General features: G+C 41.3%; 1 protein-coding gene across 5 annotated transcripts in view; it reads left to right on the top strand.

Annotated features, from left to right (window-relative positions):
- RPS6KA2 (ribosomal protein S6 kinase A2) overlaps positions 1 to 23,871 on the top strand; it is a 308,882-nt gene that overhangs the window by 169,602 nt on the left and 115,409 nt on the right. For all 5 annotated transcript variants that reach the window (XM_053296146.1, XM_053296119.1, XM_053296139.1 and 2 more), the window contains 2 exons: positions 9,524 to 9,640; positions 12,607 to 12,688. In XM_053296146.1, coding sequence (XP_053152121.1) covers positions 9,524 to 9,640; positions 12,607 to 12,688 — 199 coding nt within the window. The remainder of the gene's footprint in view (positions 1 to 9,523; positions 9,641 to 12,606; positions 12,689 to 23,871) is intronic.

Raw genomic sequence — 23,871 nt, 5'->3', positions numbered from 1 at the left:
TTACAGTTTTGGATTTTAACAGTTAATTGATTTTAGTTTTATTTTAATGTAAACCTCCCTGAGCCATTTTTGGAAGGGTGGTATAGAAATCAATCAAATAAATAAATAATATCCACAAATGGTGCCTAGGGGTAATATCTTGGATATTAAACATTTTATGGAAGTATTGGGTAGATGGCAAACTAAGTCATTTTAATAAATCTAATCTATCTATCTATCTATCTATCTATCTATCTATCTATCTATCTATCACATTTACTGCCTCCCTCTTTCTTGGGTGAGGAAACCAGGCCCAAGAATAGTAGCAGTCATCTGCCTGCTGTTAGCTCTTCAGACCTCACAATTGGCTGTGTTAAGGGAGATCTGTCTGCATCACCACCTCCCAAGCCTCCTAGCTCTGAGTGGGCAAGACAAAGTAATCCTTGAAAAGTGCCCCGTTCCCACATACACCCAGCCCCCAAAACCCTGAGATACTGTTCCACTATAACAGTGCCTTTATTTATTCACGAGTGATGTTACCACGGTGATATCCCTGTATCCACGCTCACCTGCCATTGTAACCAGGGGCTACTCTTGTTGAGGCACCCACAATTAAAGATCAAAATGCCTGTAAAACACACCAGTGACATAAGCAAAACAAGTCCCCACCAAAGGCCAATCATGGTCAAGATTTTAAAAAAATTATACGTGACCCTACAGACGACAACTGGCTTTCCCAAACTGGGTGCCAAACTGCAACAAGGCAGGGCCAGGATGCAGCTAGCTTATATAGCCCCTCCCTGCAGTGTTGCCTGGCTCTCAGCCAAGTGTTTCTATGTGTTCTAGAGCCAGGGTGGTGTAGTGGTTAGAATGCTGGACTAGGACCAGGGAGACCCGAGTTCAAATCCCCATTCATGATACTAGCTGGCTGACTCTGGGCCAGTCACTTCTCTCGCAGCCCAACCTACTTCACAGGGTTGTTGTGAGGAGAAACCTAAGTATGTAGTACACTGCTCTGGGCTCTTTGGAGGAAGAGCAGGATATAAATGTAAATAATGATCATGATGATGATGATGCTGTTTTTCAAAGTGTGACACATTCTGCCCCATTGCGCGCCCCATTGTTCCTGTGCACAGTGCTCACCGCATGCACATCATGTTGAGATTCAGAGAAGGAAGGAGCAGCTATTTGCCAGGATGGGTTAGGATGAGTGGGAAGGTCATGGCAAATTCTTCTGATTGCAGTAAAGGATGCTACTGGCTGCTGTGTCCCACACTCTGCACACTGTCCCCACGGCCCTGAAAACCTCATGCTTGTTGCTCTCCAACAAATACTGGAGTGAAGAGGAAATGATTATGTTAGATAATTTTAAAAATGCCTGGAGATTTGAAAATATGCATATGAAAATATGCACAATGCAGATAATACAGACGTGTGACTAAAAATGTCCCGGAAGAACCAGGCTTATTTGAGGATATATTATGTAACCTCAGGAAGGTATTTCATTTTTGCACCTCTCAGATGTTACCTTCTGTAATACATTTTAGTGGGGGTTTTTAAGTTCAGGGGGCATTGTGAGGCTTATAGCTTATTTCCTATGCTGTTATTTGAGGGATTGGAGGTTGGATTTCTTTTTTCTAAACAGAAGCAATTCAAATTCATTAGTTACTCAGGTTAATTATAGCTTACGAATTTAAAAAATACATTCCACACAAGTATTGTGGAGGAATGCATTTAGAAATAGTGGCAGTTAACACAGTAAATGTCTGTGACAGACATCTGACGTCCTTTGCTGTTTTATTTTGGACTTGTGACTCAGCCGTTGTCTTTTCATTTTCCAATCTTGGTCAGGATGGCGGACACGTAGGTAATGTGATAACCAATTTGGTTGCTGGCAAATTGTGACCATAGAGACCCTGGGAGCAGGGAAGAGAAAATGCTATAAAAAGAGTCCATTCTGAGACACTAAATGCAGCACAAGGAAGCCATCCGTTTTTAATCACTTTATAGACAGACTCTCACACTATGAAATGCATCTGTGCCAGGCGAAGTACTAAATTGTTTTGAAATTTTTGCCTGTATCACTTAGATAACTGACTGTAGTTTGTAGTCTTCTGGCAACCATGATAAAAGTGAGTGCAGCAGGATCTCCTTTTGTCAGCTGTGTTTCAGAGTCACATTAGATGACGTTATAGTGGCACAGCCAGTTTGTCACAGGGCAAGTGATACTGGTTTGCTTGACTGTGTAATGGGGGCAGGAAGACAATTTAAAGAAGCACAGTGTGGGGGTAGGGCTGCTGCTGCCCTGCCTCCCATTTCTTCTCCCCAGCCATTTTTCTCCACTTGGAGAAAAACAACAGAGGAGAAGCAGTTTCAAATGAAAATGTATAGAGAGGAGGAAGGATTTGGCTTTCTCCCTGCTCTCTCATGCTGTGCTTTAAATTAAAAAATTTAAATTAATTTAAATTAAATTAAATTAAATTTAAAGCCAGCGTGGTGTAGTGGTTAGAGTGCTGGACTAGGACCGGGGAGACCCGAGTTCAAATCCCTATTCAGCCATGATACTTGCTGGGTGACTCTGGGCCAGTCACTTCTCTCTCAGCCTAACCTACTTCACAGGGTTGTTGTGAGGAGAAACTCAAGTATGTAATACACCGCTCTGGGCTCCTTGGAGGAAGAGCGGGATGTAAATGTAAATAAATAAAATAAATAAATAATAAATTAAATTGCCTCCCATTCGTAAGACAATGACAACAATTCACATCTGAGACATGGGCCTGCTGCTATTACATCTAGTTTGCTCCATAGTAACTTGAATATCCAAGGGCTTGAATATCCAAAAATCCTGGACTTCTTGAATAATGAGCCATTTTAGTTGAGTGTTATTAATGAGACTGTATGAACTGTAGAGCCTCTAAATTGGGAATCCATATAATTACATTGCTATCTGGTATTTGTCAAAGCTTCATGTTCTGAAAAATCTTCATACTGTCTACATGAGAAACCTTCAGGCAAAGATGACATATCAAAATAGCTCAGCACCAGGAATACTGTATTTAGTTATCCTGTTAAAACAATTCCCTGCAATCTGTTCCTTTTCTGGTTCTGAAAATGGAGGTATTTCAGAGGGATTGTGGAGATCAAGGCAGCTACTCTTTGAGGCTAAGCTCTTACTAGGATTACATTCTTATATATGAAACAATTGCCTGAGGATCAATTGCCTGAGGTTCTGTGTGTCCCTATAAAAAGAATGAGCAGGGGTTATCCTGGGGGCATCCTTCCTGGCAGGGGAGGACAGTTCCTCAGAGTGGCTGAGGGAAGAAAGGGGTACCGTAAGTGGGTGTGGGTGCTCTAGGCTAGGTGATTAGCAACTGGAGACCTCTGGGCCATATCTGGTGCTGCTTGGACATCCCCTGCAATTTGTGACCTAGCAACTTGCTTTGAAAAGCAGTATATAAATGGTGGTGGTGGTAGTGGTGGTGGTAGCACTAGTAAAGAGTTGGAGAAAGTAGCAACAGGGCAGGACACTGTGGAAGTTGGGGAGAAGGCATTGTTCCACCATCACTCATTATCTTCTCACAGTGGCCCTTCAGGAAAGTAGTTCTCCACCTGAGCTCTAACCAGATGGATCAAAGATAGAAAGTACAGCTCTTTCCCTGGAAACTCTGGGGCTTTTACCTTATATACAACTTAATCCAAAGCCCACTAAAAGCAGCAAGGATTTTCCCACTCTGGACTTAACTTTTCTACTGAATCTCACTTTTATTTTCATTGCTAAATACTCAGCAAAAACAAGTCTAGCAACTTCATCTTTACAGAAGTGACAGACAGGTCGAGATGATTAAGAGGGGATAATTATTTCCCCACATGTTTCATCTTGTTGATGAGCTGCAGCAGACAGTGATACCTAACTCTCACTTTAAATCTGTCAGTGCAGCATATATTTGACATTTCCCCCTCCACTTGTGCTGTCATCAACAAACATTATGTAATAAGCACCTGCCTTTCCTATAATTAAAAGTATGAGTTGTTTTCTTCATTCATTCAGAATGGCATTCCATGCAATACTTTCTTTTACAAAGTGATTTAAACAAAAGTATATCTGTGGTTAGCAACTTGATTGGCCAGAGGTTTGATCTTGGGTAGGGAGAAGGGCTAACTGGCCGAGTCTTTTCTCATCCTCTTTTCCTTTCTTCCTTGCTGATGCCAGATCTTGGCCATCAGTGTAGCAACTGGTGACTGTCAAAGGGCCACCAGTTGCCTATCACTGATGTAACCCCTTCCTAATGTTGCTTTCCTAGAAAATGTAATATATTTGCCTATTAAATGGCTACAAATATGATGCTGCCGTAATGAAAAGGCAAAAGACTACTGACTCTGTGTTTGATATGTTTCCCTTAAAATTGTTTCACTCTTTGAATGAGTTGAGTTTTCCTTCATCAACTCCTCTATTCTGAACTAATTATTTCCTCTCCTTTGCCTATTCTTCTGCTGTTGATTTTGACTGAATTTCATTTGCCCACCATAGAGAGTACTCTGTTAGATGATGCTTCACTATAATATATTTCATATAGTAAGCAACAAAAGAGCTAAGGATGCTAAATCCATTGCTTCACTGAAATAAAATCCCCACAATGAGCACAAAGAGCTACAAACTATGGCACAGTAGCTGATTATTGGTTGGCTTAATTGGCAAGGACAAAAGCACTCTTTGAGTGTGAATTGATATGAACATTGATCACAAGACTTCTTGTGTTTGAGAGAAAATGTGTTCATTTAAACCAGTTTCCTCGGTGTCTCTCTAGCCTTTGCTCTGTGATGGTTTTGACATATCTTGTGTAAGGAAGCAGTTTTGATTGAGGCTCTCATCACAAAAGACTTCATTGTGTTTGTACTTGGAGTCAGTTTTTTTAAAAACCATGTTCTCACACAGCAAGAAGTACTGCATTCGGGTTGTACGTGCCGTTGATAAAATGTGAAGCACCTTCCTGTTCAGAGATTGGCATTGCAATCCTAAGTATTAGAATTGAGTCTCACTGGCTGATATACAGAGCAGGGATGCACTGGCGCAGCAAGAGAGCTGCTTAACAGAATTTTCCAACTAATTGTACCAGTGCAGCAGGGAAGCAACATTTTTTTTTACACCCTCCCCTTTCTCTGAAAGCCCTTTGTGCTGCCAGAAAATATGTCTCTGAGGATTGCTCAGCCCTCGGGGACATAACTTCTGGTGGCACAGAGAGCTTCCTGGGGAAGGGGAAGGCATCAAAAATAGCTGCTTCCCTACTGCAGTTAGTTGGGAAGTTCTGTTAGGCTGTTTTCTCACTTCACTGGTGCATTCTTGCTCTATGTCAGCCATTGAGTTCAGGTGTAATCATGCTTAAGACAGAAAAGATGATATTACTTTTTTTCTCTTTTTTTCCTCCGGGAATCCAGCTTTATTCATGATGGAGTTATGTTCAGTGAGTGATTCAGTGACTCACTTGCACTGGAGTTGCCCCTCCGAAGTCTGAAGCAATAAAATCAGAACACTTTGCATATCTGTCCACCCCCTCATTTTCATTCTTCAAGAGGAATTAACTCCCTGCAGAAGTCTAAAATATCTCCTGCACATTCAAGCAGCTGCAAATGGGCTCTGGATCTGTCCAGCACAGCTGCATTGCAGTAGCGGTTTCATGAAGGAAATAAATGGCTTGTGTAGCAGTGAATTTGTACAAGTAGTAAGGCAAAGTATCCTGAAGAGACAAGAACAGTTGTGGAACTCGGGAGGAAGTGGAAACTTTTCCTAACCTGAAGCAGTATTACTAGAAGCCGAAGGGAATTGCCTCTGAGTAGTGTTGACTGGATTATGTGTAATCATTTACATCTAGGAATATAAAGTGGGATTAGAACTAGTGTAGCATAATGGCTACTCAAATGAACTCTAAGCCTGGAAGTCTCTGGTTCAAATGTCATCTTAGCCATGAATTCATTTTATGGACTTAAGTAAACCAGCACCTTCTCCTCCATTCTTCTTAAGCAAGTTCCTTCCAGTTGAAGATATGTTGGCTGTTTCTATAAAAGGCTCCAGGATGTTAATCTCTTTTGTGTGATATTCAGGCACAGTGAAAAATTTGTGCACAGTCCCTTTAAATGCAATTTAGCTCCACACTCTCCCCGCTCTCTCTCTTCCCTTGGACTAAGATAAACCCTGCTGCAGTCCTGTATTTTGATCCCTGCTGAGGACCTGTATATAAATCTGTTAGAAAACCGGTTATGTTACAAACACCTACACAGAGCCATAGTCAATAGAAAAGGTTTACTACATTGACAGTGCTCATATTTAAGTACAATGTCCTACATATACTCTTACATATTTTTAAGTAGATTAACAATAATTATCACAGAGTCTGTGTAATAATATCAGACTACATAATGTGATATCTTGGAATAATTCTTGGTACATCTTTACATTTCCCCTTGCATACTACCATCCTTGTCAACAGCATACTTAGCTAATATATAATAAATTGGGGTCTGCAGAATCTGCCCAAGATGTCAAATAAAATTTCATATGCAAACCACCACCCTGTCTATAGTATTGACTAGGCTCAAACCATACTATGGCCTTCCTCTGAGAATCCTCCAACATGATGGGAATCTTTCATCTTCTCTGTGCTGTAAAGGTACATGTAAAGTGGGCCGTCAAGTCGATTTTGACTCCTGGCGCCCACAGAGCCCTGTGGTTTTCTTTGGTAGAATACAGGAGGGGTTTACCATTGCCTCCTCCCGCGCACTCTGAGATGATGACTTTCAGCATCTTCCTATATCGCTGCTGCCCGATATATATGTTTCCCATAGTCTGGGAAACATACCAGTGGGGATTCGAACCAGCAACTATTCTGCTTGTTAGTCAAGCATTTCCCCACTGCGCCACTTAAGGTAGCCTCTCTGTGCAGTACATTCCTTCAATTTCCCTTCTGTTTAGTACATAGGAGATACTAATGTAACATTATATGCAATAGGGATTTTGAAAATATCAGTAGATGACCCAGTATAATTTTAACATTTTTAAGACTGCAGAGGTAAAAAAGATGGAACCACCTTCTGTGCATTTTATGCATGCTGTGTTGTGTTGCTTTTGGCAGAGCGGTATCCTTGTTTCCCTGATTAACTTTGTAATTTGCAAATCTCTTTGTAAAGAAGAATATAAGATACAGAGAATCTAGGGAAAATAGCGCCTAGGGCAAGCACTGAAATTGCGCCCCCTGTCCAAACATCTGACACCCATCTTTCAGATAACTTTACCATAATATCAGCTGAAAAATACAAGTCAAGCTCATTAATCTTTTAATATTTCAAAAACTATTTAGCAGTGGACGTAGCCAGACCAAAAAATGCTGGAAAACTACAAATTTCATTATGCTGGGGCTCATGAAATACCCAAATACTATGTAGAGGTGTACTTGGAAAACTAAACAGAAGTGACTGTCTAATTCTCTACTATGCATTGTAGCATAGCTATTACATAAGTTTTTTAAATAAATGGAGAATTGTACTTTCCCCAGATACTCTGAACATAATTAAAGGATATGCAGAGTAAACTGTGTCACTGCTTGGAATATATTCTAGTAGGCCATGTGTGGGGCATCTGAAAAGGTTCCCCCTCCCCTCACTGGCTTCTAGGGCCTCACAGTGACCATTTGAGCATTTGCGGTGGCTGTTTTTAAAAATATTAAAAAAAAAAAAAAGGCTGCTGAAAACAAAATGGCCACCGCACATGCTCAAATGGCCTCTGCAAGGCCTGGAATGGCCTAGGGCCTCACAGAGGCCATTTGAGCATGCACAGTGGCCATTTTGTTTTTGGCAGCCTTTAAAAAAAATTTTTTAAGAATGGCGCCCCCTTCAAGTGGTGCCCGGGGCATGTGCCCTGCCTGCCCCAACCTAGATATGCCCCCGAGAGAATCACAGAATTATAGGGTTGGAGGGGACCTTGTAGGCCATCAAGTCCAACTTCCTGCTTAATACAGGAAATCCAGACCTAGAATATCCTCAACAGATGGCTACCTGCCCAGCCTTTGTTTGAATTGTTGTAGTGAGGAAGAGCTAGCCATTCCTCTAGGTGATTTGTTCAATTGTGGAATTGTTCTTCTTGTTAGGAAGCTTCTTCTAATGTTCAGCTAGAACCTACCCTTCTGTAACTTAAGCCCATTAGATGGAATCTTGCCCTCTAGAGCCGTGGAGAATAAGTATTTGCCCTCTATTTTATTTATTTATTCATTCATTCATTCATTCAATTTCTATACTGCCCTTCCAAAAAAATGGCTCAGGGTGGTTTACACAGAGAAATAACAAATAAATAAGATGGATCCCTGTCCCCAAAGGGCTCACAATCTAAAAAGAAACATAAGATAGACACCAACAACAGTCACTGGAGGTACTGTGCTGGGGGTGGATAGGGCCAGTTACTCTCCCCAGGGGCGTAACTACCATTAGGCAAGGGGAGGTGGCTGCCTGGGGGCCCCCACGCCTTGAAGGGCTCCCCAGAGGCAAGTCACATGTGAAGTGAGTGTGTGTGTATCAGCGAGGGGCCCATTTTAAAATTTTGTCTCTGGGCCCACTCCAGCCTCGTTACGCCCCTGACTCTCCATGTTAATTGCCACGTTAAAAGGTGTCTCTTTGCCAAGTTAGCAGGGGTTAAGTTAGCAGGGGACAGACCTTCTGGTGTTTGAAGGGTGCTATGATATCCCCCCTTAGTCTTCTCTTCTAAACATACATAAACTAAACATACCCAGTTCCTTTAACCTTTCTTCATAGCATTTGTTTCCAGACCTCTAAGCATCTTCATTGTCTACATTCTTTTTAAAGTGCAGCACCCAGAACTGTATTCCAAATCAGGTCTAGATGAAACGTCTAATTCTTCTTCTGGATGAAACGTCTAATTCTTCTTTGAGGCAAGCACACAGAAATACTACAAGTAGTGTTTTCATTTTGTTACCTACCTGTAGGAAGTACTCCCCCACACACACCTTAAAAATGAATGTATTAGATATAAACACACATGGTGCCTATGGACAGACTATGTGGGAAGATGTGCTCTATAGCATATAACATGCCTATCCTTCCCTTTAACAGGCAGTGAGATCTGTGATGGTCTGGCTTCTTGGGTTCAGTAGCTTCAGGAACTGACTGCTATTTTTCAGTTTACAGGTTCTCCTTCTACTAGTAATACAGCCTTGCATTTCATAGGTAAAAGCAAGTATGATTGTGAGACAGGGAGGTGTTCCAATTAATTATTTATATCTATGTAAACCACTTTGGGAATTTCTGTTGAAAAGTGGTATATAAATATTTGTTGTATTTGTATGAGTGTGATGCACTCAGGCTTGATGTGTCCAGCAGAAGGAAGGAAAAGGCTGTGCAAGCAAAGATATTCATAGTTTTACAAGAACAATTCTTGACTCTTAAGCTGAAAATGAATAAATGAGATAGGAGTTGGAATAAGTGATAAAATCTGTATTATCCATGCTAAGAACTGTGCTTTAGTTTGTTTTCCTCTTATTCACAGGAAGAAGGCATTGTGAAGGAGATAGACATCAGTCATCATGTAAAAGAAGGTTTTGAAAAAGCAGACCCGTCACAGTTTGAGCTGCTGAAAGTGTTAGGGCAAGGCTCCTATGGAAAGGTAATATTTAACAGTATGTAGTCTATTATAGTGGTATGTAGAATCAGCATGGAATTGAAGGAGTGGCAATTGAATTATTAGCCTGCAGTTAAGAACTGCTTGGGTGTTCCAGAGAAGTAATGAGCAAGGAAGCATGACCTTGTGCTTCCTCTCCCCCTGCTTCTGGATCTCCCTTAAGGGGAGAAGATGTACACTCTGGTTCTACACTGGGAGGATGTGCATCTTCCTGTGAAGAATCTTGTTTCTCTCTCTCCCTTAACCAGTGAGTACTGTGGGTCCTCCACATCTTTGTAATTAGGATACTTTGGCCAGAATAGCTGCCCCATGTCCCTTCCTCCACTCTCCTTTTACCTTTAGTGAGGCAAAGAAGTGTGATTTCATATCCATGCATTGCGAGTTTCTCTGACCTCCACAGGCACAAACGATTGAAGTGGAGCAGGAACATGGAAACTTGCAATGTAGTGGTGACACATCATGTTTTGTCTTTCTAAGCATTATGAAGAGTGCTTTCTGGACTCTTGGCAGGCTAATACATCATGCATATACCTATACATATAGAAAAAGCTGCTTGGGCCTCACTGGCTGGCTGGCTGCGGTGAACAACAGAGAGAACTGGGGAGGGAGATCATGTGTAGGGAGGCAGTCAGGAGTCCACCTCCCCACCAGCCCTCTCCACCCACCAGCCCATATGGTTGTGTGCACGACCTTAAAATGCTTGCAAAGTGCAGGGCATTTTATGTGTGTGTGTGTAAAAATAAATGTGCCTGCACACAATTGTTCCACATTTAGATCATTCACACGACTACTTTTGGGTGCCTGTGGGAGGAAGGCAGGGTGTAACCTACCTTCCACGCAGATGATCCCCCATGGCCCTGAACTGTGTGGCAAGCAGCCCAAGTGAACACACGATCACAGAGCCTGGGTTAACGGCACACTCTCACCCTTATCCCTGATTAACTGCCGAGTTCTGGGGTAGTGTTTGGCAGTGAGGCAGCACTGGGATCCATCCCATTGGTTTTCACGGGCAGCCAAGTGCGGGCTTGGCTGCTCATGAGAACAGCCTTATTGTTTCAGTTGATAGAACTGGTTTAAAAAATACCCCCCCAAAACACCTTGCAGATTATGATCATATTTATAAATAATATAGCGATCATGGTGTTTTGCAACTGAGTAAATGTTCATTTGTTGTATTTCCCCATGGGTTTGATCATGATTTTTGTATCTTCTTAAACAGCACACAGTGTCCTTTATTTGACTCATCTGTTTTAGGGGAATGCAACCAACTTCAGTATTACCCGGTATTATAGCAACAGCTGACAAATGACTAGTATCTTGTTGATAACTTTGATTTCTAAAGTCATGAGAGGCATTGCTATGAAACATTATGTGACATATGGCAATTTCCCCCTCATATGCATAGAACTTCATTATTATTCTCAAAAGAATAACACATTCCTAAAAGAATAGCCCTTTTAATTAAGTGTTAAATATAACCTGGCAATTTTAAAGAGATGTCAGAATTCTCATGCATTTTTAAAAATGTGCAGTGTTGGAAGACATTGTTTAAGGGTAAGATGGTTACAATCCAGCCACAATTCAGTACCGTTAAACCTCATTGGGATTGTTGAGTAGATATTTAACTTTCACTGAAAATAAGACAAAATGTTTTTATTTTGGTTGTGTCATTACAATATTTGTTCAACCCTCTTGAATCTAAACACAATATTTATACTGGAGCCCAAAGAAGTAACTTGATTTATTTTTTGTGTTTGTATTCTCCTGAACTTCCTGTTCCTCCTCAGTCTGTGGGAGGGGGGAGAGAGAGAGAGATCGAGAGAGAGAGAGATCATAAGTCCATCTGGCTTCTGTGGGGCAAACAATCCAGAATTTCAGTCAGTGCTTGAAAGTTGCCACAATTCAAGAAGGAATCTTGCATGCAGTGAATTTCTGCATTTTTCTTTTGGCTTTTTTCCTGCCATATTTGGTGTAGGAAGAAATATTAACTATTTGAGCAAGAAAAGTAGATAGCTTTTTAGTTTGTGCCATCAAAGTATGTGGCAAGCTGATACAATCTACCTAATTGTTCTGAATTATTCTTAGTAAATGTTTGCATTTTTGAATGTTGTGCAATTTTTTAAAATGTCATTGTATTAACTACCTAATGTTCGAGTCAAAATATCTTTTTTATGGCTATGGTAAAATAAATAAATTGAATGATTGGTTGATATTAACTATTTGTAGCTGAGAAGGAATATTAAGGCAGATTGTGCATCTAGTGTGTCATCTGTTTTATTATTCAGCACACACTAATCTGGATTATGCATGAATATTAATGCATGATGGAGTCTATTATTTGGATAAAGAGTCAGATTGAGGATCATTAGTTCCCTTCCAGTACTAAGAGTTTTTGGCCTACATCCAGACAGTTGCTACTGTGCTAGGGCAATAACGTAGCACAAGGATGTTGCACAAAGAAAGGACAGTCTGTTCCAAACTCGTTCTTGTGCCAGTGGACAATGTTGACAAGTCAGACAACGCATTGCACAACCTGTTGCACAGTGCATTGCACAACTTTGTAATGGAACTTTGGATATGTCCTGGAGAAGGTGGTTGCACAACACCACAGAGCACCTCAACATTATGCAGCTCTGCAGTGTTAGTGCAACATCAGCCTGGATGTCAGCCTTTGTTTCTATCACCATGTGTTTGTGCATCTTACCAACTCTGAAATCAGATGGATCATACTACACTGATTTAATTAAAAGTTGCTCCCCTATCCTTTGGGGAAAAGCTTTGGGTTTTCGGCAGACCCTTCTCCAGAACTTACTCGTAGGGCAATGGAGATGGAAAAAACAGAATAGTTAATTGAACTGGGAACAAAATCTTTGCAGTGCTACTTTCTATTGTACAAACACAATTAATTCAAAGCTATGTAACTGAATTAGTTTTTATGCCTTTTGCTGCAGGTATTTCTAGTAAGAAAAATCAAAGGATCTGATGCTGGGCAGCTCTATGCAATGAAGGTGCTCAAGAAAGCAACTTTGAAAGGTGAGATATAAAACCCTGCTCAAAGTATTCGTGCAATCAAGTCTATTTTTGTGATGTATTGTTGTAACTATTATACATTTTCTGGTGTCATAAATTGAGGAATTACTCTGTCTTTATAAAAGCAGGCTAGCCACATAGTTTTCTGGCTACAAAACCAAGGAAACGGAAATTCAAACACAGAAGGTATTTTGAAATCCTTGCTTTAGTCTCCCTTTATAGTCTATATTTACAGTCTGCTGCTCTTTTGTACTTATTGTTGACTGCAAGGTGAACAAACAGGAAAGATTACTGGTATGCAGTTTTCCTTGAGGGGAGGTAAACTGTTTGATTCTCATAGTCCCTTAATAAATGTGTAAGTACTGTAACTAACTTCATGCCATGTGGTCCTTAGAGGAGTATGAACATTGATTATATCCCAAATCTATGTGCTTTTAATTCAGCCTTGAAGGGCAGAGATGGGCATATGCTGGACATGGAGCTGTAGTTGAAGGCAGTTCTCCCCTTCTCTCCCAGTAATGTTATGAAGGCTTGTGATGTGACATCATCATGCCATGAATCTCCCAGTCCATTATTGGCTACTGCTGAAGGGAAGTCTGGGGAAACCATCATGTGATCTTGCCACATCACACTCTTCTATATCTATATATGTTATTGGGATTTGCTGGTCAATGACCGAATAAACTTATAACTAACTATGTTATTGGGAGAGGAGGGAAAGCTTGATATTGGTTGCAGTTTTTAGCAATAATTCCATCACATACGAATACGACAAATATTTATGTACTGCTTTTCAACAAAAGTTCCCAAAGCGGTTTACAAAGATATAAATAAATAAATAAAATAGTTCCGTGTCCCCAAAGGGCCCACAATCTAAAAAAGAAACATAAGATAGACACCAGCAACAGCCACTGGAGGGATGCTGTGCTGGGCCTGGATAGGGCTAGTTGCTCTCCCCCACTAAATAAAGAGAACCACCACTTTAAAAAGGTGCCTCTTTGCTCAGTTAGCAGAGGTTGTTCACTTAGCACATGGGACAATGCATCCAGTTCCACCCTGAAACTAAGAAATATAGGCATGGTCAACAAGCCAGTGTGATCATGAGGGTAACATTCTTGGATCACGCAGTGGATTGTTCTTTTTTTGTTTTGTTTTGTTTTAGTTTACATTAAAAAGCACATTCTGAAATGCTTGGCTGTTTGTAAGGTGTCCATTTTGTGTCTTAGCCAAGTCAAGGTATTGCAAGCCTGTTCCCTTAGGATGGATAGCAGTTTGCCATTCTTTCCTGAATGGGGACATACTATACTATCTGGAATTATGCAACTGGAATTTTTAAATTGAACCATCACCCCCTCTGTTAGGATGTGTGTGTGTGTGTGTGTGTGTGTGTGTGTGTGTGTGTGTGTGTTTTCTGTGTGGATGTACAGGGGACCAAAATCAGCAGAGAGAGATGGCAGACTCAATTCCTACAGCTGGGGCACACTATAGAATATTGAGGGCGGTGGGTTGGGAGGGGATCCTTGCCTCTCCAAAGCTCATCAAGTTAAAACCAAAACCAAAACTAACCACCTTTGGCTGTGCATACAAGCATTTTGAGGGGCACACAGTGGGACCATAGCTCAGTAATAGTAGAGCATCTGGTTTGCATGCAGATGGTCTCCTGTACAATCCCTGGCATCCAGAGGAGTATCTAGGGAAAATAGCGCCGAGGGCAAGCACTGAAATTGCGCCCCTGTCCAAACAGGGATGATGGGACTTGTAGTCAACAACATCTGGACATCCCTGTTAAAAGGAACACTGTACCATCTAGACATGGTTGTTGATCAAAACCTGAAAACATGAAGCCATTTCTATTAGACTTAGAACAACAGTAAGGAGTTATGTGAGGATTCCAGTGTAATTTTCTGTCTCATCTCATGCTTTTTAAAAAACATGACTTTGTCCTAGAGGATCACCTGCCCAAATTCCTGACAGCCTTTGTCTTGTGATGACTGTTGGCTCATGATGGGGTATATGTGCATTCACCACACTAGTGCTTACTTTGGCACCAGGAGGGAGGAGGATACATTAGTTTGCCACACTAGACAGAGGAATTTGCAACAGGAGCAGACAGCCAAGTTCTGCCAGGGCCAAAACCAGCCCTTGCCAGACTAAGAAATCATTGTAATTTGCCCCTTGCTGTCACAAGCAGTGTGCTGTTCTTTTATTATTGACTAACTCTCAGATATCCCAGTCATGTATGGAAAATATAGGGTCAATTTACAAGAGACACATTTTCTACATGGGAGTTTCTTCTGTGCAGGTGTTGTGCAGAAACCCATGTGTAGTGATCAATACATATGTATCTATTCCGCACAGTTTCTTACAAAAATGACATTCCTACAGGGAAATTTTGCTTCACATTAACTATTTCTGGGTGGTAGGCAATGGACAAGAATTTGGCAAAAGAATCTGGGCAGTATAAAAATATGTTAAATAAATAAAATATTTGTTTTTATCTTGTTGTAAACCTCCCAGAGACATAGGTTTTGGGTGGTATAAAATATGTTAAATAAATAAAATAAAATGATGTTCCATTTACCAAGAAACGCAGACAGTGTAAGCATAAAGCTGGATACAACAAAGCAGGAAGTGCATCAGAGACCCTGGGCAACAGCAAGGTGTTTTATATGTTGTTCTATATGCAAGGAACTGTCATATATGCAAGGAAATTCTTGTCTCTAAAAGTCATTTCACTTTATGATATACATATGTGTAGTTAAATGATAAACAAAGTACAGTGTTTAAGAAGCAGAGCCCCATACACTCAGTTCTTTTCCCTATGACCAGAATAGGGGCATGTTCTACTGGAGTATCTCCTGTGTTTATGGATAATTTTCTGCTGAACTTTACTCTTAGTGGAAGCAAGCTAGGTGTGTTATTTATGTTTGAAAATCTAAATCTAGATCAATTTGCTTCGATTAATATTGAACACACACAATTTGAACCTAGATTAATTTTAACCTGCTCTTTTGAAATGAAATTACATTAATATAAATGTAAAGCTGGCTTTATTTAATTGAATGACTACATTTCAATTATTTTTTAAAATCATATGTAGTTCAGAATAATATCTAATTCAGCAAAGGAAATTCGTTAATTTTAATTCTGTTTCACTGAATATTAATTTTTGGCAGTTTGAGGGAAGCAAATGTTTACTTCAATTGCAAACATCTTGTATTTTTAGAGCTAAATAGCTATTTAGTACAATGTGTTGGACGCAAAGAATTTTGAATTCATAAAGATGAAAATGTAAATCAGCTTTCTCAGTTTAAAAGCTGCACCTACCAAAATTCCCTTCTTCCATATACAACTAAAAGGAAGGTGCCCTCTCCTCCTTTGCAGCTGAGCACTCAATCTGCAGCCCTGTTCCTTCCTTTTCCCCAGCAATGGGTTTTCCCTTCTTCTATACAGTCAAGGCTTCCCTTCTCTTCCTTGAACTCACCCTCTTCTTGCAGGCTTTCCACTGAAAAACCTCCTGCCTTGCAAACTGCAAGCCACAACTGCTCGCAGGTTGTAAAATGCAAACACAAGGGGTTTTTTTAACAAGGAGGAGGAGGTGGGACAGGAACCTGGAGAGCATTCACATTTCTGGACCTCTCTAGGCACGAACTCTCTGTTCATTTAACCCTTTCAGCCTCTCCTGAAAAACTAGTTTGTTGTTGCAGTTCTCTTTCAACTTGTTTCTTTCATTGTATACATTTAAAAAAAGAAACAAACATCCTCTGCGAGGGCAGGGAGGAAGCATCAGCCTGAGAAAGCACCAGTCAGATATAATTTCTTTGAGACTTCACTTGAGAGCAGGCGGGGCACAGGCAATTTACTTACTTTGGACTCTGGGGTGGGTCAGGACTTGCAGCAACAACAGAAAATGAGCCAGCAGGGCAGGCAGCCGCAGTGGTTGCAAATGGGAACAACATCCTGCCCAGGATACTAGGATCCCCACCCCCCTGTCAACGGGCACTTGCCAGTGTTTGCTGCCTGAATGAAAGCAAGCCCTGAAATGACTCCTAACGAAGAGCTTGCTTAGGCTCTTCGGAGCTTGAGGCCACACCGCCTTTGATGTCACATGCAAAGGGGAGTGGCCACAAGCTCCTTGCTCTGGCTCTTTGGAGCTTTAGGCCATGCCCCCTTTGACACCACATGCAAAGGGGCGTAGCCTTGAGCTCCGAAGAGCCTGAGCAAGCTCTTCTGCATCATTTCAGTCAGAGCTTCCTGGCTGAAAGCATCGATTCTTCCTTTCCCTCCCTCTCTGGTGGGAGAGAAAGGGGAATAGACGCTTTCAGCCAGCAAACACTGGCTGAAATAAAGGGCAAGTGCTCGCTGGGGGCAGGGGCAGGGTGCTTCTCTGGACCTCAGTTGGGGTGGAGGCAGGGCATGGCAGGCACCTTGCGCCCCCCCCTGCAGTGGCGCCTAGGGCACATGCCCTGCCTGCCCCACCCTCGTTACGCCCCTGCTGGCATCTCCTGGTAGGGCTGGGAAAGACTCCTGCGAGAAATCTTGGAGAGGCCAAGGTTTGGCCAATCAGTGTAGACAATAGTGAGCTAGGTGGACCAATGGTCTGACTCAGTATAAGGCAGCTTCCTGTGTTCCTAAAGTGAGGGGAACGTGGCTGATGGGTGAAAAGGGTATGTTTACAAGCAAAGCTATTTTCTTCTGTTCTACTCATCCTCAGCTATTGGTGGGGGGAAAGGTTTGCTAAGAGGAACATGAACAAAGCCTTGGCATCCTGTAGTGGAATGCTTGCTTTGCTTGCACTCTGCTCAGGCTCCCAAAGGTAAAGGGGAGCAAAGCAGCCATTCTGTGGCTCAGCCATCCTGTGCCATACAGCCACGCCTTTGATGAAAGCAGATGTCTAGTCATGCCTGGGATCCTTTGTGTGTGTGTGTGTGTGTGTGTGTGTGAGAGAGAGAGAGAGAGAGAGAGAGAGAGAGAGAGAGAGAGAGAGAATCAGGAACATTTCCTCCTTAGAAATCTGATTCCGTATCAATTCCCCTTTCTCTTCCAAATAATATGCCTGAGAAACCTGTGATTGCGAGTTAGGCCACTAAGACATACACTCATTGTTTAAAGTGCATCTCAGAAGTTACTTTGGCATGGTATTCTGCAGAGCATTTTGGAAACAGGAAGCATATCTTGAACTTCTCACTATGTGCCAGTCTCAGACAACATTGTGTTAGTCATGTTCTTGTCAGAGTCTTGTCACATGGACAAAAGAACATAACAAGCCTGGCACTCCTCTTTCTCCCCCACACAAAAGCAAACACATTTCATCATCAGTCAGTGCAATCAGTGTGGCTCCATGGAAGTTGTTGTCTGCGGCCAATAAAAATCAAGCGGCCTCTCCCACCTCTGTGCTGGCCCCACGCCCTGGGCCAAGGCTGACACCTTGGCCCAGGCCCTGCCTCAGGATGGCCCTGCCACGCTACCCATGTGCTACTCCTCCCTGCTGGCCTTCTAGGGTGTGCTGCCATGGCAGCCTGGAGCTTGCATCCAGCAGTGGCAGGGTGGCCACTTCACTGGTTGGCCTCTTGTTACCATCTGCTACTCTGCTTTGCAAGCGCTAATGAGCTCTTGCTTGTTCTCTGGCGGGGGAGAGAGAGAAAATGAGAGAGGGCAGTGCTGGTGTTTGCACAGTTTGGCAGTGGGTGGCCATGAAAGGCCAGCTGGCAAAAGAGCTGCCGCTGCCGCTGCTGCCCTGGATACACACATCATGCTGTCCTCTTCCTATAAGCTGAGAATAAGAATGAAGGCAAGCGATTCTTCTTTGAACTGTTTTCAGGACACCTAGAACAGTTATTTTTCTGACTTATGCCAGTTATTGAAAAGCACTACGCTTTTTGCACTGTGCCAAAGATATATATTTGATTGATCCTTTGTTCTATATCCTTAGATAAGCAGATGCAAAAACTCCCCTAAAAGTACCCACACATGAGCCAATAAACATCAATATTCTCTGTGCCAGCCATAAATTGCAGGATGAATTATTTTAGGGTACCAAATTGCAGGCCAGCTGTAAAAAAAAAAAGAAAGACATCTTCTCTTTGACAAAAGGAAGAAACATCCCATGACATTTTTTGCCATTGTTCCCTCTGTCGCCTGAAGATACAGTTGCCTGACGTATTACTAATGGCTAAACAGCACAGCCAAAGAAAGCCATCTACTGACTCTGATGGAAGAAAATTGAATAGTGAAGAAAAATAGAGTGGTGCTCTGTCTGCAGCAGATACTGCAACTCAGTCTGAGTAACAAAGATAATATTGTTTGCCCGTTCAGAAAATAAAATGCTGCTCTGTTTCCCATTTTATTCCAGTTAATAGCTGGGGTTCAGGGAGAGGTCATTAAGTCAATTTACTTGTTATATTTTTTCACCATAGAGCTTGTGAACCAAGAAATAATTTCTTTGTTGCTAAATTGGCACAAATCATTTTTTACCATTATAATATGGTTTATTTATAGTACTGGAGTGTTTAGTATGCAAATACTTGATAATTCATTTCTGTTGCAAGTATAAATGTAAATAAATAACTTTTACTACGGAGAAGTCTTGTGTTGACAATGTCAAGTGAGGCTGTGAGCCCAATAGCCTTCATCTTACGGCCATGATGCAGAACCTGCTTTAAATTGCTCCACAGGGTGTTAATTGTTGCATGGTAAGCCATTCTGGTTCAGCATGTAGATGAGATACCTTTCATCACACCACTACATACACACACACACACCCCCGCGCGCTGTTGTGACAAGCATCCAATTCATATGCTAACTCTCCTGTTAAAAAACAATTTCCAACATTCAAAGGAAGCACCCTTCACTCTGAAGCTGACTGTGACCATCATCCCCAAATACACCCCCCAAAATATTAGGGTTCCACAGAATCATAATCTATGGAGGTCTCTGCAGGTGATGCTTCCTCAACAGCTTCATCCAGAGATGGTCCAGGGAAAGGGTCTTTCTCAGTTTCAGGAACCTTAGTATCCCAGGTCTTCTCCTCTGATGCAGAGAAGCCCTGGTTCTGGGCAATGAAAATGAATTGCTAGCTGCACTTTAATAGTTTACCATGAGATACCAGCCAGCCACCATGTGCTTCCATGACCACTGTAGTATGTAAACTGATTGCTTACATTGGGAATAATTTCCATTGCATTGTGTTCTAGACTAAAAACAGTTGTAATTATATTTATTTGTTTATATCTGTGTTTTGGAAACCTATGGAGAAAAGTGGTATATAAGTATTCACTGTATTCGTATGTAATGTAAAAAAAGAAGGTCACAACACAGTGAATATGGTGCACTGCCAACTCAGTTATGCATATATAGTTTTTTGAATTACAACGCTCAGCATCCCCAGATTTCAGCTGTTGTGGCCAGAGATGATGGGAGCTTGAGTCCAAAAACAAGTTACCCAGGACTGGCATATATAAATGTCTGTATCTAGAATGCCAGCAATTTGAATCCTGATGGGTCATTCTTGCCTCTCCCTCTTGACTCACTTGCCTAGTTGCTTCTGCTACCATCTCTTCCTCTGTCTGCAAACCAGTGTTCCACAGCCAGATGTCTGAGAGGGGAGAAGGTTGGGCCACCTATCCCAGTCACCTGACTTTAAGGTATTTTGTTTTTCACCCAGAGGAGGAAGCAACAACAGCAGTAGTGACCAGGCAGATAAGCTTGTGGAGAGGGACAAGAATGATGTATCAGTGTTTGATACACTAGAATTTTAGAGACAACATTAATTTACAAAGATTGCTGGTAGCATATCCACAGCACAGTGGTTTCCCTTTTTATGTTAGATCTATCTTCAGCCTTTGGGCCAATTTAGTTGCTGTGTTACTGCTCTGGAGACAGACGAGTTATGTGAAAACTTAAAAGAAGTGTGCAAAATCCTTGCTCATGGATTCATCTTTGGAAAGGTTATGTGGGAGACCACTTACGAATATGACAAGTATTTATATACCGCTTTTCAACAAAAGTTCTCAAAGGGGTCTACACAATATAAATGAATGAATGAATGAATGAATGAATGAAACGCCATAACATTTGGTGTGGGGGCAATAATAAGATCACTTGAAAAAGTAAAAACGTTATTTCTTAATGTGATGTTTTTATCTGAGTTCACTGAGTTTTGGTCTGGAGTGCTATCTGGCTTGGGACCAGATTACCTGAAAGAGTGCCTTGCCCCATATATCCCAACTTGGACTTTGAAATCTTCTTCAGAGGCCCTGCTCCAGGTGCCCCTGCCAAATGAGGTGAGGCAAGTGGCTGCAAGGGAGAGTGCCTTTTTGGTGGTGGCACCCTGTTTATGGAATAGCCTCCCCAGTGAGACTTGCCTGGTGCCATCACTTTTTTCTTTTAGGTACCAAGTGAAGACTTAAAAAAACCACCATACTTTTAAAAACTGATGTTTAAAATGTTTTATATTGTATTTTGTATTTCTTTTGGCTTTGTGTTGTGTTGTGTTTTATGTATTTTTACTGGATTTTTAAACGTGTTGTGCACCACCTAGAGAACAATTTGTTATGGGGTGACTAACAAATAAAGTTGTTGTTATCATCCCCAGACCAACATCTTTGAAAGACACTTCAAATATTATAGGCCAAACAGATTTTGAACGACATTAATTCAAAATGTCAGTGTGTCTGTAGTGAGCAACACAAAATCTGATATTTTGAAAGAAATATTTTTAATCACTTAAAAAAACCTATTTCAGTCTTGAAATGACAGCTGTCAAGCAAACTTGATGATAGTGTTGGGTGGACTCTAGATGTTATTTCTAAAGCTCTGTTTAAAAAAAATCTTTACAGAGCTTTGCACAATAGCTTTCAGTGGTGAAAATTCCCCCATTTCTACCTAAGCAACAACTGTCATTTGAGGGGAAGAGGCAAGGTTTGGACTACTTAAATCTAGAACTGTCATTTGCAGTAAACACAGTTAGACACCTTTTGTTATTAATATTGGGGAAAGTAAAGCATTTTATTTCTAAATACTCTGGTCCATGTGTAAACAATAGAAATTTTTTCACCTTTGTTATAGTTAACCCTCAGTAGGGAGGGTGAGTCAGAAAACTGGGAAATGGTGATCTAATTACTGTTGGAAAGGAAGAGTCAGCAGAGGGCTGCAACTCATTGTTCTTCAAGTTCAGGGATGTTGGGTTTTCAGCAATCCCATGATTCTGGGTTTCCTTTGTTTCTGTTACCTCTAAGGGTGGCATTAGTAACATTATCAGCCAAAGCAAGCAGCTAGAAGAGACATACAGATCTCATGCACTTGGTGTTCACCTCTCTTGGTGTTCATTTGTCTGGAATCACTACCCACACATACTCCTTAGCTGTCTGGGTTGTAAAAACAGATTATGTTCAAGGCCAGCTAATATCATTAAGTGGTCTTGTGGGTGCACTCTCTGAACAGAACTGATAGTATGTGACTTGTGGGAAAGCCAAGAACACCCTGACCCTTTGAAGGACATCTTATATCTCTTGGCCATAAGTTTGTATTCATGATATCCATGCAAATTAGAATCCTTACTCCAGTCGTATACTTCTGTCTTAAACAACGATTGATAGAATGAGGAAAATCCATTATTACTCTTTACCTGCACTGACTGTTTGTACAAATATCAGTTAACGGCATATCTTAAGAGGGCTAAACCATCTGCATTAAGTGACTTTAAGAATGTACACAAGTTAATTTGGATAATTAATGAGCATTCCTTCCAAAATGCCTGCTTTATGGTCAAATTTGTAGTAGTATAACCCTTTGTGCCAAATGCTGGGGATATACTTTTTACAATTCCAGACAACAGTATCAATAATAATATCACTGCAGTTTTATAGCCGACCAAAGACAAAATTCAAACTTCTGATTGCTACATTAATATCTTAAACCAAAACTTCTTAGAAATTCCAGGAGCCCTAAGATTAGTCCCATACTAGATTTCATTGAAGGAGCTCCTGACTAAGACTGTGTGTGTGCTTTTGACAAGAAGTTATGCAACACTAGTCCCATGCTTCTGAAGCATGGGCGCTCTTGAACAAGAGTGTGCTTTTTTCCAGCACTCTCCACACACTCCAGAAGCACTCTGTTACAGCAGAAGTACGTTCCTGAGGGTCAGGATGTGTTTCCACTGTAACAAAGCACTTTTGGAGCACCAAAATTGGTGGTGCTCTTATACAAGAATGCCCGTGCTTCTGAAGCATGGGGGCTAGTGCTGCATGCATACTGTTGTTAGAAGCACACATACATTAGGAGTCAGCCCCTGTGAATGTTGTGAATGTTTGGAAGGCTGTTTTTTTTAAGAAAACAGCTTTATTCATTCATTCATTCATTCATTTATCAGAATTGTACATCACCCCAAACTTCCATCTCTGGGCAGTTAACAATAGCATAAAACAAGTTAAAAACACATACAAAAACTTAAAACAATTTAACAATTTAAAATAAACCAAAGATTAAAACCTAAAAAATTTCAGAAAGCTGAGAAAGCTTGGGCGAAAAGATGGGTTTTCAGGATGGGGAGGATCGTATCTCAGCAGGGATTCCACAATCTCAGGGCAGTGACCGAGAAGGCCCGTCTCTGTGTAGCCACCAAACGAGTTGGCAGTAACTGGAGACGGACCTCCTCAGATGACCTCAATGGGCAGTGGGGCTCGTAGTGAAGAAGATGCTCTCTTAAATACCCAGAGCCTAAGCTGTTCAGGGCTTTATAAGTTATAACTAGCACTTTGTATTTTGTCATAATGCTTCTTATATAATATTAACTGCACAACTGCAACTAAATATTAAACAATTAACTATTAACTTATAATATATAAAGCCCTAAATAGCTTTGGCCTTGGGTATTTAAGAGAACGTCTTCTTCGCCACGAACCTTACCACCCACTGAAATCATCAGAAGAGGTTTATGTGCAGTTGCCACTGGTTTGTCTGGTGGCTACTCGGGGATGGGCCTTCTCCATTGCTGCCCTGAGGCTTTGGAGTGAGCTCCCTGCTGAAATAAGAGCCTCCCCATCTCTGACAACTTTTAAAAGGGCAGTTAAGACCCATCTATTCACCCAGGCTTTTAATTAGATACTGTTTTAATAGTTTTTAACATTGTTTTAAATTTTAAATTATTGTAATGTGTTTAACCTCTTGTTTTGTTTGTATTGTTTTAT

Source organism: Hemicordylus capensis, chromosome 1 (genome assembly GCF_027244095.1).
Source record: "Hemicordylus capensis ecotype Gifberg chromosome 1, rHemCap1.1.pri, whole genome shotgun sequence".
Lineage (NCBI taxonomy): Eukaryota > Metazoa > Chordata > Lepidosauria > Squamata > Cordylidae > Hemicordylus > Hemicordylus capensis.
Note: the sequence above shows the minus strand (reverse complement) of the source record. Positions and strands in the feature narration are given on the sequence as shown.